Genomic DNA, 17,844 nt, shown 5'->3' with positions numbered 1-17,844 from the left:
TAAGTATTTTTGTGATGTACAAGAAAAACCATTAACTGTTTTTCAAGGCCTGACAGACTTTTCTCTAGTCTTCAAAAATTCCAATGCAATAAAAAAAATCTTTAAGCAGTAACACATATAAAGATAGACAGTGAAGTCTTGAGCCTGTTGTTCAAGGGATTTCTGCAGAATCAGAGAGACTTCTTGTGTCATGTGGATATTTTCACGTTTATTTCTTTGATGTAATTTGAGAAGGACACGCATTTATATATGCATGTAACAAAAAATCATCTAGCTGATTCCATAGTATTGGACTCTTCATTGAAATTCAGTTTTTTCTTTGACTCAAAATAGCAGTAACAAGAAGGGCAGAGAAGTTCAAAGAGGGCCCTTTGATCTTTTGAGTTGCATGAGGAACTGGGAGTTACAGGGCACTTGCTCTCCCTACAGAGGTTGCCCTTTCTCCAGACCTGTGCTGGATCCTGTGTGTGTAGAAGAGGGATGAGCTGCTCAGAAGGGGGGTAGTGGTAGGGCAAGTGCTGCGCTGGGTTTTGTGCACCCTCAACACCTCTGCAAGTTTCTTTTTCTATGGACACCAAGTCTGTCAATTAAGCTTCTGTATCTTGATGGGTAGCAGCAAAGATGAGCCTGATTCTTTGTGGTGGTTTTGTGCATTATTGTGATACCTGTAAATATGGATGATGCCTATTAGTGTGTTTGAAACAGGATTCATGTTTCTGATGAGTGTATTTTTATTCAAATCAAAAAAAGGCTGAGCTAGGGGATGTGCATTGTATTATCTATTCAACCATAATTTTCCTGCTGTTTATTTAACTTCTGCAAGGCAATATAAAAGAGGTAGGGACAACTGGACATGAGAAATTCAAGACACATATGCCTGCTGGATTTTTAGGTCTGCCATATTCCCTGGCCCTAACTTACTATCTTTTCATGACATACTTTATGGACTTAATAGGACATGCAAAACACTGGCTTAAAACTGCTTTGGTCTTTAGGGCTTCTAGTAATGAAAAATTTCAAAGTAACTTCGTAAAGGTCTGTCTGACAAAAGGCATCTGAGTAAGTACTGGGATAAACCCTGGCTAGTGACATTGAGGGAGTCTGCCATGAGCCCAGTGGAGAAGACGGGTTGAGACATTCCCCTTCACCTCAAATTTGTGCAGAGAAACTTCTGTTGAAACTTACACCACCAGGGAGCTGGAGGACAGTATTCTGCATGCATAGCATTGAAACAGACACTTGGATTTTATTCCCTAGATTCATTCTTTGGCAAAATATGAAGTAAGTGTATACACTGATGTTCACACCCACTTATATCAGCAGTGTCCAGTGTGAAACATTTACTGTTGGTAATAACCGCCCATATGTTTAAAGTTTCCTTAGTCTTCTGGGCAGACTGTGTTGCGAAAAAAAAGATTAAATCACTTTCAATATATTTTTTTGGTTTTTTTGCCTACAAGAGGTTTTAAATCCCTGCAGTTCAGGTAGCTTAGAACTCAGCATTCTTATACTATTTTAAAAAGTGTATATGCAAAGGTGGTTTGATTAAATTAAATGTAACTTTATACATACAATAACACAATCAATTTATGAGTATTTTATTAATAAACTGCTAATCTACTATAAAACTGAATTCTAAGGAAAGTATTGAACAGTATTCTTTTTAAAAATTATTTTTCATTTATAAAGGATCAACTTTTTTAAGTCAGAGTCCTACTTATTTCATGTAAAGGCGATTGTAGGAAAGTTAAAGGTGAAAAGGAAGCAAAAACTATAGCTGCTTGTAAACATCATTCAAATTAGGAATTTTGTCAGCTGAAATGCTCAGTATCAATCAATATCACCAGCTCTGCATCCATTGGTGTGTAGTCTCCTTTTCCCAGGCAAAACCAGTCTTCAGGCTTGTTGGCACTAAAGGCCTTTGTTGCAAGATCTTTTGTAATTGTAGTTGAGGACCATGCCTGGCCTGAGGGTACTCCTGGCCTTCCGTGATTATGTCCAAACTGGGACACAAATGTATTATGTCTCTCATGAGTTTGAAGTCTTCCAAGCATGCATCTGTTACCCTCTGTCTGTAGTCAGTTGGTCACTCCTAAAACGAATTATTCAAGTGCAGTATGGTTCTGTGATGCAGGGAATATGCATACCATTGATGGAAAATAATGTTAAAGAACCTTTCACTGTGTGGGATTCCCGTGTGATATATTTGAACAGTGGGGCATGTGTATGTAATGTGCTGGCTATTACTGGACATCTGTCAAAGCAGCTCCTGTTTTGCATTTAGTATTTTAATATCATATATAGATGTCACGGATTAGTATTTCTGAAATTTGTGTGCAGACTAAACATCATTTCTGTTCTTCATTCTGTGTTCCTAGTCTGGGACTGTGAAGCTGACCAAGCCTGTGGCATTATGGACCCAGCAGGATGTCTGCAAATGGCTGAAGAAACACTGCCCTAATCAGTATCAAATCTACAGTGAGTCATTCAAACAACATGACATAACTGGTAAAGTATGCACTATCAGAAATATTTTACTTACTTAAAATGTGGCGAATTGTTTTACTTTGCTGTTAATAGACTGTGACTGTGCACTGAGGGCTTTTTCTTGATTGTATAACTAGAGAGTTGCAAGGTTTAGAGCAGAGGGAGTATTTCAGCTTTCATGGGATGTGGTAAGTGATAACCTCATTTCTTTAAAAGACGATTTCAGATAGTTCAAGGTCACTATAAAAAGGAAAGAACCTAGTCTGTATGTACGTAAAGGCCTCAGCCTATTCATTCCAAATAAAAAAACCCAAAACCCAACCAATTAAGAAACATCCTATGAGGAAAATGTAATTTATGTAAATTTTCTTTTTCATTGAGGTGTTTGACCTTGAATTCATATTCTTTTTTTGTGCCTCTCCCCACTCTTTTTTTTTTTTAAATAATCTTAGTGTCCTTAACATGTAGGATGGGAAGTGATCCCAACTGAGTCCCTCCCTTAGCCTGAAGCAGGATCAGTACAGCGAGTTCATTTCTGATGGATGTTTGTCTAACTTTATTCTGGAAAACTTGCAATGTAGCCGATTTTTGCATCTCTCTATTCCAGTATTTTATGGTTCTTAAAGTTGGTATTTTCCTAGGATCAATCTAAACTATTATTTCCAGCCAACCAAACTGGTTTCTGTCCCAAATGTGGCTTGAGTACAACCAACCACTCTTTCTTACAGTCTTTCCTTAACTGTGTAGGGTGCTTCTCAGTTGCACATACTTTCCTTGCCTCGTCTAAAAAATATTTGTTCTATCATGGTTACTCCCCAAATACACACAGAACCTCCAAACCTTCAAATCTGGGTCTCTTTTCTTAAAAGAATATATTGAAAGCAAAATGGTATTGTTTTCTTATTTACTTTAGAAGTTGATATTGATTCTGTTGATTTGTGTGACTTGTTAACTCCTACTCAGTTTGCTGTAGTTGTCTTTTGGCTGATCACTTTGAATTGACATGAGTTTAGCAAATATAACTTGGGAGTTAAATAGCATTTTTGCTCATATACCAAACAGTAATTAATCTGTAAAAAGTTTAATATGGAACACTGATTTGTACTCTGCAGTGGTTTACAAAACTGGAAATTGGCATTCAGCCATCTAAAGTTAAGCAGGGATTTGAGTTTCAGTCTTAACAATAACGCGTTGTTAACTAATGTGTGTTTCAGTCAGTGTCTGATCATGTACACGTGTACTTGTGTTGCTTCCAATTTTACCTTCATTTCTGTTGCTATTTTCTTTCTAATAATATATGAATGATTCCAAACATGGCAAACTACCCATATATGTTTACTATGTAGCCATGAGTACACATACACACGTGAGAGGTGGTTTGTATTGGTTTGATAAGTGTTAAGGTTTAGTACATAACCATTGTGCCCATTTCCTCTCAGTCACCATCTGCTGAATGCAGTCTGTAGGAATGTAGCCTGTGTCTCCACCCATGTGTACAGAGCTGACTGCATCCAGAGCACTACCAGAAGAAAATGAAGCTATTTTAAAATATTTTCTAGTACTGCTGTACTATATTCTCCGTCTAGAATTAAGGCACTGTGAGATGAAGTTGAAAGGAAGACATTTTCATTTCAACACAAACACAGATGGAAACCTTGTAGTTTCATTGCTGATGTGCAAAACGTTGAACTTTATAGACCTCTATGAAAAAGAAGAATCAAGATCAATCTTTCTTACTTTACACAAAAGAGGTATAGGGGAAATATTGGTATGAGTGTTAGAAAGTAAATCTGCAGGAAAGAAAAGAACTTCAGTAAATACCGAAGAAGAAAGACAATCAATGTCTGTACAGATTTTATAAAAGTATATTGTGATAATATTGCAAGTGAAATTATTAACTCAGGAGGATATTTCCAGTGCTGTTGGTCCCCATGATGCTGATTATTTGAAATCTAATAAAGGGAGAAAACAGTGGATTTGTGGCTCAGAAAAAGCAGAGCATGGAAGGAGAAGGGAAACTAGTGTGAAGATGAAGCCAAGGTAGTGTATCTATTCCCAGATATGGCTGTGGAAAACAGATGTGATTGTTGAAAATTTCTCAGGAATTAATGTGAATTTACAGGCTTTTTTGACATGGAAAAATATGATGGAAAATATCTTAAAGAAGCTTGTTCAGCTGGGAAGGCCAAGGCTCTTGCACCCCACTCAGACAGGCTGACTGGCTGGGAAGCAGCACTGGTGGGGAGGATCTTGATAGTCAGGAAGATGAAATGAGCCAGTGTTGTGCCTTTCAGCAAAGAATGCTGACACTATTAACAGGAACATAGTAACCTGATCAAGATTAGTCATTATTTCCTTTATTCTGTACTTCTTAGACTACAGTTGTTAGATCTCCAGTGCAAGTTAAGGTGAGGGCCACAAAGATGCTAAGGGCTGGAGCTCTTGCCCCGTGACAGTGGATTGAAGGAGCTGGGCATGTTCAATCTGGGGAAGAGGCAGCTTGTTGGGGTGGGGTGAGGGCACTAGCAGCAGCCCCCACTATGCAGAAGGAGGTAATCAAAAAGATGGAACCTGACCCTTTGCAGTGATGTATGAGAGACACCAGGCTGAGGCTGAATACAAGGAGAAACTTTTTTCCCCAGTGAGGACTTTGGAGCATTGGAATGGGTTGCTCAGTTTCTGTTCTGGGAAGGTTTCAAGCCCCAGATAGATAAAACCTTGAGAAACCCGATCTGATCTCATAGCTGACCTTATTTTAAGCAAGAGGTTGGGCTAGAAGTCTTCTGGGGTTCCTTCCAATCAAATTCTTCTATGGTCCTATGATTTGCTGAGTACTTACTGAATACCTCAGAACCAGCCAGTGAAATGCATTTTGCAGCCAGTAAGGGGAATTAAATATGGAAAAGTCTAATAAGAAACTGGGAGATTTTTTAATACGTAAAATCCTTGGATTTGGGGAGTGGAGCATGTGGTTGACTAATTCAGCAACAGGTGAGAAGTGTTTTTAAGGTGTTGGACTGTCGTGGTTTGATGCTGGTTAGGCACCAAGCTCCATGAAATCTATTTATTTACTTCTCTCTGCTATAGTTAAGCAAAGAGGGGGAAATTAAAACTTCTTTTTCGTAAGGTGAAATAAGGATTATTGAGGAAAACAGAAAAACTTCAAGGCAAAGCAGGTCCACACTTGAACAGCTACAGTATAAAGAAGATTTATTGCTAACAGAATTCAAAGTAAAAAGAAATAATAAGAAATTAAAGCAAACTCTGAGAACACTTTCCTCTTCCAGTACCTCCTTTTTTCTACCAACCTGCACAAGGGAAAACAAACATGGAGTTTGGTCAGTGTTTCATTTCTTAAGAATCTTTATGTTTAAAGAAAAGAGTTTCTTCTGCTGTGCTGTGGGATTCTTCACAAAGCAACAGTCCACCCGAATCTTCTGCAGTGAAAAAAAATACCCCTCCCATGAATCTTACATTCTTCCCACACCGTCATCACGGGTCATAATAGCCATAGGGTTTTTAGTCTTTTAAGGATGACCTATTCCAACCTGAAAGCAAAGGCTCTCTTCTTCAATCTTTAAAAGCCTTTCACAACATTGATGGGCTCTGGCGTTGAGCACTTTTTCACGAGCTGCGTGTGGATTTCTGCATCCCCCCATGTACCTCATCTTATAAATTATAGGGAAAACAAATTACTGTATTGTAGTCCAAGTCCTCACCACAGCTTGCACGGAGAATTTCAGCTCCGGGCGCTGGAAGTGCCTACATTCTCCTTCCCTTCCCCCACGCTGACCTTGGCGCCGCCATGTTGGCTTCGTCTCACATTATCTCACTTTTCCTTTCTCCCTGACCTGGAAGAAAGTTAGTGCCTGTTAAGTTGTGGCTAAGAAGTTGATCTTGTCTCTTGTCTGGGCTCCGCGCTGAGGAAGACTCGCCATGTCTCTTGTTGTCGGCCGCATGATGTTTTTGCTCGGTTCGACGTGAGTCGTGCCAGCTGCGGGGAGGCCCCGCCGGCCCTGCCGCCCCTCGGATCCATCTCGGCCGCGCGGTCCCGGCTCCGTTGGAGGTTTTCCGGCCGTGCGGCCGCTCCCGGCTCCGGCCTGTCTTTCCCGGCGGCTCGGCCCCACGCTGCTGCGCCGGGGGGGGCCCCTTCCTCACCGCCCCTCAGCAGGAAGCGGGAACAAAAGGAAACGTCTCGAGCTTGTGCTTTCTTTAAATATGTAAATTGAAGAGGCGGTACCAGCTTTTTCACTGGTCTAGCAACCTGTCCATTGAACTAAGTTTAAACTACCACATGGACGCAGAGACAGGACGGAAAGAACTGGAAGGAGTAATACTGAGCAAGATACAAGGGCACCTGACAGGAATTAGCAGTGATGGGAAAAATAAGAAAATGGAGGAACAAAAATTACAGTGGCCTGTACAACGAAGAAGGAAATGCCATGGTAGGGTCATGTTACTGGAGGCTCTACAACGGGTGTTGGTGTTTATACCAGTAGGAGACATAAAAAGTTGTATTGACCTGCCAGTTTTTCCCACTCATTTTATACTGGTGTATTCCTGGAGATAAACCTGAGAAATAGACCTTGCTCTGTGTGTATTTATGGCTTTGAATTTACTGGGCAGCAATACTTTCAGATGACTGGGGAGTTCCAGAGAGATGAGTTCTTTGATGGCCTTATTCTGTACCATTGAAGCAAATGAAGATTTTTCCAATGTCTCAGCATTAGCAGGAACAAGACTGGGCAAAGAATGACTAAGGAATTACCATTTTGGGGCAAATGGTCCGTTGACAAAGTAACACAGCAGATGTCTAAGTAATTATTTATGAATGTATGATTTAGAGGGAGGAAGGGAGGCAGGAAGGCAGGCAGAAAGGTGGGAAGGCGAGGAGGAAGGAGAGTGGGAAGGAGGGAAGGCAGGCAGGAAGAAAGGAAGGAAACCCTGCTTCATGTTTTGTTTTTACACCGTGTTCCCCAGTGTGTTAGTCCATGTCTTCAGAGCAAGAGGTTTTAATGCTATGATCATTAAACAAACCTCATTCTGTCAAAGTAATACCCAAGAGGTACCTTGGTCCAATTGAAGGAATTTGATAGGAGGTACTTGAAAGGACTCAAGCCTTTTTAAATTAAACTTTTAAGAAGGAAAGGAACAGGACTCAAGAAAACCTCATTTTAGTTTTAGAAGGGACCAGAACTTCTGAATATTCATTAAATACCAAACAGCACCTTGGGAAATGAAATATGAACTGCTACTGAAAACCTGCTGCAAATAGTCTTAAAATCTGACTAATTCTATATATTCTAAAGATGCTTGCATTAAATAAGCTTTATTGACATATTTTTCTGAAATTCATACAAAATCATGCTTTTAAAATCAGCATTGAATAATTTTTTCACTTCAGTAATGTATTTGTAGATGTTAGGGTTTGTCATATCCAATGAAATGCTAAGTTATTTAGCATATTGGTGAAGGGATAGTCTCATGGTTTAAGATACTACACTGGAATTTCGAGATATCTTGTCTCTGTTTCAGTTTACTCTGGAAATACACTGGAAATTTACTTTGGAAGCACACTGAATCCTCAGGGTCTAAGTTTCTCTCTCTCTACACAGAGAAAGGGTTTGTTTTTAAAATCGAAGTGTTGCGAGATATCTTTCAATTTTTAGAACATATATAATTTAATTCTGCCCTTTGTTTCATGGACCTCAGGTGAGTTTTGTGGTGCAACCAGCACAGTGGTTTGGGGATGAAAGGTATGTGGTGGAGTGCAGAGTCCTGTGTTTCATTCCTGGCTCCAGGGCAGGAAGGGTGACTAAAACCAGGTGGGTTTATTCACTGTGGTGAGATCTCCTGAACATGTTCATCCTTTGCCATATGTTTTGGTTGATGTACAACAGAGATAAAGATTCCAGTGTTGTTAAATGTGTTGTAATATGTGTATAAAAGATACTGTTTGAGTGAGCTGAGCCTTCCTGTTAACAGGTCTGTTTCATTTGGAACAACTTTTGCCCACTTCCTGACCCTTCCCTTGGCAAGTGATTCCAACGTTACCTTTCATCCTTCCATTATTGATGAGTATTACACTGACTCAAAATATTTCTCATGCCAGTGACATAACACACCTAATGTGAGGCCTGATGCAAGAAGAAAAATGAGGTTTTCTGTAAAGTAGCCTTTGTAGCTGTTCCCCAACTGCTTCCCGACACCTGTCCCTCAAGAGTTTTCTCACAAATCCTACTGTAGTTACATTAGAGAAGACTACATAAACCGGCACCTTTTTTTAGATTATTTTATTGGACATTGTTTTATTGTCCCTTATAAACTGGTCACAGCCTACCCTCTAGGTTGTTACTGGTAGAGGCATGTTTGTGGTCAGCTGTAGGATTGAGATCAAGCAAAGAAAGTCCTGGGTCAGGGCAACGTGTTGTAGGAAAAGTACTTAAGCCTCCTTTAAAACATTATTTAAGTTTTGATTACCACATTTTTCTTTGCTTGGTCCCAAACTGTAGCAGGTTTTGAGCATTCTTCAGCACTGTCATATATCTCAGAAAGCACCTTCACTGTGTCTAAATGGAGGGTATTTCCAATAAAGTATTAGTTACCTTCCTTGTTTTGCACATGACAGTGCTCTTCAGCACAATAGATGTCTTCTGCCAAGCAGTTTAATCTGATAGTGGAGAGCAGAAGCAACTTTCATCTCCAGCCATCTCTGCGAAGCCGTTCTCTTCTCCATGGTGCAAGGCTTAAACCAGCCTTACCCTCAGTCCTTATTTATGCCATTTTTCCATGCTCTTTCTGTGAGATCTTAACAGCAGTGTTGGTTGGTGGGCTGTCAAATCAATCCTGACTACATCCATCTGCAGTTTAAAAAATAAAATAAAATCACTGCTTTGCCCTGGAGAGAGCTTTTATTCTGCTGTCTGGGTAAGGTCAGGCCTATTTGCACCATTCTTTATGGAGCTGTGATGCTTGTATTGGAAGATGTGAGGGACTGAAGAGTTTTCCCTGTTTCATACTTGGTTCCTCTCAAATTTTTAACATGTGGAACACATCAAAGAGTGATGGGTGTCGGGATAGGGCTTCTGTTTGCATAATATGTGGCAACTGTTCTTTTTGCATGGAAAATAGTATCAGAAATATATTAATGTAGCCCTGTGTTTATATAGTGTAGAATTGAAAGAAGTTGGAAAAGTAGAAATCTTTTTTCAATATTCAGCCTCCTACTGACATAGAAAATCTTGTGTGAAAGTAATGTTCTCTCATGTCTCAGCAATGGTTTCTAGGTCTGTCTTTTCAGTCAGATGATAGCTCATAAAATACATGGCAAAATTCCACAGCATGAGACAAAGCTGTAATGGCTGCTGAGAGATCTGGTGTGACCAGGAAGGCTCATCTGCAGTCGAGAAGGAGACAGTGAGGCATTTGAACACTTCATGGGAGTTGTGACTTCAGTATTAATATAGTTGATTCTTTTCTCATAAATTGTCTTTTCTGTGATAAATAATCTGTGGAGTTCATCAATTAGTAATGAAATAGATTTTTTTTCCCCTCTGTGCACAAACCAGTGGGGAGTGTTTGGTGCTCTTATTTGTTACATAAAATTCTGTGTGGAAGAAGTGCTAATATATAATCCATTCTGTTTGGTAGAAAAGGGAACTTGATAAAGGGCAATTGAGGCATTTGTAGCCTTGCTTGTCAATGATGTTAAATTCCATGTCTACTAAATTCAGAATGAAGTTTCCATGCTCCTAATCTATTATCAGCTGTGAGATCTGCTGTGCAAGTAGCTGATGAACATTTTGCACAGTTTCCTGTCTTAGTGGATATTTTTTGGGTCAGGCAGCTTTTCCTTGGTACGCTTCTCCACCTTATCTGAGAAGATCTCTCATGGTCTCAGTAAAAATTGCTCTACAGCATACTCAGAAGTGAATCGCACTCTAGCTGCCTCTTTTTCTTCAGTATTCAGTAGAGCCATGGTAGCCAAATTTTCTGTAGCTGTTACTCCTGCCTGATGTAGAACACAGAATCCAAATAATCTTTGAACTGAAAAGTGTAATTCCAGTCCTTTAGCTTCAGATCTGAAGTTCCTCGTCAACTTAGCATAGATGAGTTCTGTACTCTTAGAGTATGAGCATTTAGGGGAGACAAGAAAAAGGTACATTGCTCTTCATTTGAAGCAGTGTTTAATTGTTCCTTGGTACTTACTCTTCATATGCTGTCAGATATTGGGGAATTAATGTTTCATAATTATACATGCAGTGATAATTGGATTATTCCTTCCCTCTAACACAAGGGTTTTTTCATTTTTAATTTAATCTTGTTATATTTATTTAAGTAATTTTTTTCTTAACTAGAGATCATATCATGTTTTACTGTTCTCCTTGGAAAGATCTTTGTTGTACAGTCCTTGTAAACCTGATCCACGGTATTCTCTACAGAACACTGATTCACATCAATATCGTGTACAACGCACTGGCAGAAACTCTCACCATGGCAGCCAGTTTCAAAATAAATTTCTCTTCCTTACTCAGAAGAGATCTAAAAATGTGAATTAGGGTAAGATATGGAAAACTGTATCAAATGTCTTAGCAAAGCCTTTTTCAGGAATCTCATTCCATATTGTAAAGCTTTGATATTTCCTGGTTTGCTGATAAGGCTGCACAGTGTATCTACAAGAAGAACTGAGCACTGATTGTGACCCACTGACAGAGCCAAAAAGCTTAAGAACTACTGATGTAGCCTTTGGGTGCTTACCTGTCTACCTTAGGTAAATCAGGCATCCAGCTTCAGCGGGATTTGTAAAACCAAGGATAAGAGTGTGAATTACTGAAGTAGTAAGTGGAGAGGAAAGGTTTGCCTCCAAACAGATGAATTTAGTGGACTTCATATAGCCAAGAGAAGATGTTATGAAAACAACTCTTTTATGTTTACCCCATTTCCTTTATCCGCCTTTTGTTTTGTGACCCTTCTCATGTTCTTGATGAAGCCTGCTTTTATCAACTATTTTGTCTTTAGCTGCTTTACAGGAGTATTGATTAATTTATTAAATGTTCTAACATTTTGGTCAATATCAAAGCTCTACCCTCTCATTGTATTTCTTAGGATGATCTTTTTCTACACATTTTTGGATCTCTCACTAGCTGTTAGTGATTACATTATTGCTTTACCATGTTCCTTGGTCAATAAAGGCTGTGAGAGAGCCCTTTATCTAGAAGCTGGGCAAGGTGAAGCTCTGTTGTTATTTGTAAGACCTCCAAGGAATAGCCTGAAGCCATGGAATGGAGCATTCTTAACTCTGATGGCACTTCTTTATTTCCCTTTCTTTAATGTCCCCACTTGATTTATACTGATGAACAACTTCAAGATGGCGCATAATGGTCTGGAGTCTTTCCACTCGAAGGATGGGTCCTTAGCTTAGAACTGGCCACTGAATATTTAGACCTTAGCATGAATTGTGTTGATTCCAAGTGTTGTGCCCTGACTGAAGTCTAATTATGCTGTTATTCTGTGTTGCTTTTTAAAAACTCCTGCTGTGTTTGTGGAGTCTGGAAATTATTTTTCCAGCTTGGTTAAACTGATGGTTAGAGCTGCTGTGCTCTCATTTCCCATCAAGTCAGGCTTCTCTGCAACACTTCAGAAGTTTTGGATCCTATTCTGGTGTACCAGGAAAAGAAATGGGAGATATTGCAGAGTCTCATTTCAGGTAACTTTTGCTATTGTCTGGGAAGAAATATTTTTTGCCTTTGCTGTGCAACTATGATGTCAATTTTATGGCTCAGTTGTAGGTAAGGAAAACTTAGATGAGGAAAACTAGAGTGATTAAGTGGAGGAGTTGTTAGAGGACCATACAGTTCTTCATTTTCAAAAAGTGAATTAATTTGCTGCTTAGTGGGTGTGTGTTTGTGATATCAGTGAGCAGCTAGAGCTGATTATTTTTATTTCAGCTTGTTACTTACCAGCATGTGCTATTCATGATACAGGAACTTAGTCATAGTGTAATCTTATAATTATTTGGCAGTGTTCCTCAGTCTAATAACACATCCAACCTCACGGTGAAACGCAGAAGGAAGCTCCTGATATCTGAACCTGGATGAAGCCATGGCTGAGAGTTTGACTTGTATTTTGAACAACAGGAAGAATTTCTTCTCTGAAAGAGGGTGGTCGGGAGTCGGAACAAGCTGCCCAGGGAGGTGGTGGAGTCCCCATCCCCAGAAATGTTCAAGAAATATCTGGACATGACATTTAGTGCTATGGTTTAGTTGACATGGTGGTGTTTGGTCAAAGACTGGACTTGATCTTGGAAGTCTTTTCCAGCCTTAATGGTTCTATGATTCTAAGTGTGTATTTAATCTCTCTCATCCAGCTGGTCTGCAGTACCCTGTGTTCCTTCTCTCACCTCTGACTTGCTGTTGCCTCCAGATGCCCTCCACCAATTATGCTGTGATTCCAGCTTCTTCATGGCCTCTGTTTTTTAATATATATGTGGAAAACGACTCCACTCTTACACCAGGTCTCTGACAACTGGATTAATCACATCTGTCGCCGTCCTGTGTTCTCAGCTGTATTCTGGTTCCTCTGCCGGGACTCGAGGCACAGCCCACGGGAATTGGGCTGGCTTCTGCAGCCACCCCCTCCCGAATTCCCCCGCTGCGGCCGGGCAAACAGCCACCTGCAGCCTTCAGGACTTCTCTGCAGTACTTCAGCACTTCAGCGGCTCCGGGCCGGTGTTTGGATAGACCTGGGGATGCCCTTGGGAAAGCTGCGGGTTTCGCTTCTTCCCTTGCGCAGCCCGCGAGCCGCCCGGCCCCGCGGGTGCAGCCCCGCGCGCCGCCTGCAGGGGGCGCCGCCGCACCGGGAACGTGCGGGAGCTGCGATCCCGGAGGAATCCCGGCGCTCGTGCAGCCCCGCGCAGCCGTGACCGCTGCGCTCGGGAGGGCCGTCCTCTCCCGAAGCCTCCCCGCTCTGCTAATGAGCTTGTCAGCGCCTCGTCTGTCATGTCACTCTTTGATTCTGGTTTTGGAAATGCCAGCCTAGCTAGCTGAGCCTTTTGCAGAGAGCAAAGAGACCGGGGGAGAAAGGATTTCTCCCTTCTCTACCTCCCCCATATTACAATAAAAATAAAATCCAAAGCTGCTTTTTTTTTTTGCTTTTTTTTTTTCGTTTTGGTTGCTGAAGTGCTAAAGCAGCTGCCCTCTACTAGTCAGGGTTTGCCAAAGGAATAGCTTTCACTAAAAGGAAGAGCCTCTCAGTGCTTGTGGAAATTGTTTGATTTGATATAGTTAATTGAACAGGTTGAAAGTCTGACAGTGTCCGGGGCAGTGCACCTGACCCCGAGCTTCATCCTTGTTATAGCAGAATGCACATTGCGGGGAGGCCGCAAATACCTGGCTTTTCAGCAAACATGTAAGGACCTAGCTCCAGAATTTTCCTGTAGATTCTGTGGAAGGAGCTCTCAGAATGAAGAAAACCCCCAAAAACGGCTGGATTCTGTCCAAGCCCTTATTGCATTCAGGAATTTATTTTCATCCCTTCACCCAGCAAGGATCTGCACACCCTGAGAAGTTTTTTTCTGATTTCTCAGATCCTGGTGGTGACCAGCACTGAACTAATGCAGAAGAAGGCTTCCTGTCCTTCTCTGTGCATCCAGATAAATGCTTTATTCTCAGAAAGAGGAATCAACTGCGAGGAACTTATATCTTTTAATTTATTCTGTTATCTGTGAACCGAAACCCCACACTTACAGATGTGAGTCTACTGAGACAAAACCTCAGGACTGGTCTGAAGCGTGTGCATATGGATTTATCCATAAACTTTTTTAACAAGGTGGACTAAAGACGTGACTCCTTAAAAGAAACCACGACAGAATACCGTCTTCCCCTGAGGTTTCATTAATGTTACTGAGCCCCAAAGTACTTATTAGAGGCAATTTCTTGTTATATAGCAATCAACACTAAGTGTTTGGCCTCAGATAAAACTTGGGGGACTCCTATTCTGATGGTTTCTTGTTAACTACAGCTACTATGTACCTTAATGCGATATATGAGTGCTTATATTTGATAGCTATGTTGCTGCTGAAAATCAGGCGCTCTGTTCTTCAGTGGCTGCAGTCTGCTGTGGATTTCAGTCTTTCTTTAGTCTTGATTTTAGTCTTTTAACCCTGCAGAAAAGGATCGGGAAAAAAACCACAAACAAACCTGAATAAAAAACCAAGAAAACCAGAGAAAACAAAAAATCATGTCAAAACATGAGCTGTCCCGTAGTTTTCAGACTCTCAAGAGCCTGCAACCCATTGGGCTGTGCAGACCTTACCCTGCTCCCAGTATTTCTGCTTGAAGCATGAGGAATTCCTGCCTGCCAGGCTGGTAAGAGAAGCCTCCAAGTTCCATAGACAAAAGTGTTGCTTCTTAATCACTGAATAAAAAACCCAAATGCTCTCCCAAGGGGAATTTGAGGTTTTGTTCTGTTTTGTGAAATGACGAACAATGATGCCCTTGAGGAAATGTGTATCTTTTGTCAGTGTGCCATGTGTTTGAAACAAGCTGTCAATGTAATCCCAGTCCTGTCAGCCGTACTGACAGGGCACCTGCATTGCACAGGCCCTGGTGACATTGTGCTGTGATTACAGGGAGGTTTTTTACTGAAATGTTTGATCCCCTAAACAAGTTTATGTGTATAAATAAACTCAAGTCACTTTCTCTGCATATTCTTTTGGGTGCAGGGAATTGCTGACTTGATGTATCTGTTTGCAGGTCACAATCACCAGACTCTGTAACTGTTTTGGTTAGAAATGTCCTTTTGAAACCATCTAGTCCAACCCCCTTGCTTAAGCAGGTTCAACTAGAACAGGTTGTCCAGGAGTGTGTGCAGTTGAATTTTGAATGTCAGCATAGTTGTTTTATTTAATCAAGGTTTTCCTCGACTATAACTTTGAAGGTATACTTTTTAATGTTTGTTTTGCATAGGTTATGTAGTTTTTATGTTACAGTACTTCTTCTTGATCTAAATATAACATCTCAGAACCTGAAGATGGATTAATAACGTTATTCAAAAAACAGTGCCAAATGTGCAATGATCCCAAATGGCCTGTAAGGAAATGTTTGTTGAATGTTCCAATTTTTTGTTGCTGTTTTTAAGTATAAACACTGTCTGGAGAAATGCCAGGAATGTGACAATCTGTTATGAACATATCAAACCTATGAAGTACTGCAGTCCAATCCACTGTCAAGCTCTAGTTGAATTGCCATGCGAAATTGCTTGTGTCCATTGGTTTATGGATGCTCTGTGCATATAGATAAAGGTTGTCATATATTGGCTTATCAAATACAAACAAAAGACAGCTTGATTGTGATGAATGTCACCTGTAACCATTATCCTAGGCTAATCTACTGCTGAATTTGCCGTTCACAGATGTGTGCAGTCCTTTTTTATGTCACATTAAGCCATATGCAGACTCACATCATAGCGACTCATTCCAAGTCTATCTCATGGAGAAAGCTTCTTTCTGTTAATAAATGGTGGTCTGCGATTTTTTTATTACTCTCAACACAAGGAGCTACAGACCTGTTAGCCTCTCACCAATTCTGCTAAAAGAATGGAACAGTTAATTTGGGCTTCTGTCAACAAAGAATTGCACTGTATAGGTAATACCAGTTATCTTGATGCTCAGCCTGTCAAACTAACCTGGTACATTTTTCTTTCTTTTGTTTTTTTACCATTGGCAAGGGTACAAGTTTAGTATTTAACAGCTAGCATGCAGAATACAGTACCTTTTTTGCCCCGAAAGAGTACAGCTTAGGATCACATGACATCTTAATTAAACATGGCCTTTTAATTCCATATGCTGCATGCTGGAATGAGGCTGGTTCATTGACAGATGCCTGCACGCAGTAGGGAGACACTACTGAAAAGGGCCTTTATTGGTGTCCCCTGGTTTAGCTGGTTGTGCAGCGTCGTTCAGCCTTTCTGTGTTGGTTGCCTACGTGTAGCAGCTGATGTGGTAGCAAACAGTCAGCAGGGTGGGTTAATGGTACAGGTGTGGTATAAATAATCCAGCTAAATTGTTCTGAGAAAATTTGTTTTATTGAGCCAAATGTAGTGCAGTATATGAGAAACCCCTTCATCCCACAGGTACAGCCTCTTCTCCCTTGGAAAGCAGACTGTCAAGGAAGATGAGTTGGGAATTAGTGTAGGTAGACACATTACATGTACTCTAAATGAAGAGCTAATGGGACTAATGTAATCTCTTGTTATAAAAGTTGAATTGAATAGCAGGGATTGTTGTAATGTACACAGGTCAGGCTGCTTAAATCTACAAGGATGCTGTGTCCAGTTGTGATGTTTTAATTCTAAGAGTAGAAGTAGATAGAAAGCAGAGCACAGCCTTTTCCCAAGCCTGGAAGGTGAGCCTTGTGTTGTCATGTTACAGGAGATGAAGCTGCTGAAAGGAAGGTTGATAGGTGACTTGATAACTGGATATAGGGATTTAGCAGGACAACAGTGTGCGTTCAAAAGCTGAAATTGGAAGCTTGAGTGATTCAGTAATTGGAAAATGAATCCTGGCTTTGCAGGTCATTTAGCAGTGGAAGTACTTACCAGAAAAAAGGGTAGACTAACAAATTCGAGTTTTCAAAAGGTGAGAAAGGTGGGTGGAAAAACACATGGTAAGCATGTGTACGTGCAGTACCCAGGCTGCATGGTCACAGTGGTCCTTCAGCAGAAGTATCTGCAATCTCTAGATTTCAGCACACTCTGCAACTTCATTGTGTGAATTTGGGTAGGGGATGATTTGTATTTGCAGTTTTATTTTTCTGCTTCTTGAGGGTCTATGCCTTTAGAAGCAAACACCCCTCAGAAGCTCATGTGAGCCTTGAATTAGGCACCCAACATAGTAGAAGAAACTAGTTAGCAAAACTACAGGTAAAACAATTTACCAATTTTTCTTCCTGTGCTTACACAGGAAAAAACACATGTTTTTTCCTACTTGTTCAATCAGTAGGTCAGACTAGGTCTAGGGTAAAACTTCTGATACACAGGCATTCGCACTTCAGGCTGAATGTGAGCAGTCCTGCATACTACTAGATATAGCCCTGTTGTAACCATCGCATTTGGAGTAAGTACCTGAACTTAGGAAACTATGGGGTATTTTCCTGGCAGCTCTCTCCTATCGTTTGAATCTCTTATATTTTCCTGTGTTTGATCAGAGAGCAAGCTAGGCTAGATACACATAGTATGGAAAATCTAAATCTGAGATTTGAAGTTCTTGTCTGTCTTCTCTTTGAATTCTCCTGTGACTTGCATTTTGCAAATGTACCAAATGTGATGTGCAAAGATGATGTCTGTAAGCAATCTATTACA

At 40.6% G+C, this 17,844-nt stretch overlaps 1 protein-coding gene across 1 annotated transcript in view; it reads left to right on the top strand.

Moving 5' to 3' along the window:
• Positions 1-17,844, top strand: part of SAMD12 (sterile alpha motif domain containing 12) — a 179,424-nt gene that overhangs the window by 43,538 nt on the left and 118,042 nt on the right. Inside the window, exon 3 of the mRNA XM_039548268.1 lies at positions 2,379-2,508. Coding sequence (XP_039404202.1) covers positions 2,379-2,508 — 130 coding nt within the window. The remainder of the gene's footprint in view (positions 1-2,378; positions 2,509-17,844) is intronic.

The sequence above is a fragment of the Corvus cornix genome, chromosome 2 (genome assembly GCF_000738735.6).
Source record: "Corvus cornix cornix isolate S_Up_H32 chromosome 2, ASM73873v5, whole genome shotgun sequence".
In the NCBI taxonomy this organism is placed as follows: Eukaryota; Metazoa; Chordata; class Aves; order Passeriformes; family Corvidae; genus Corvus; species Corvus cornix.
The sequence above is the reverse complement of the archived record's forward strand: the minus strand, read 5'-3'. Positions and strand labels throughout refer to the sequence as shown.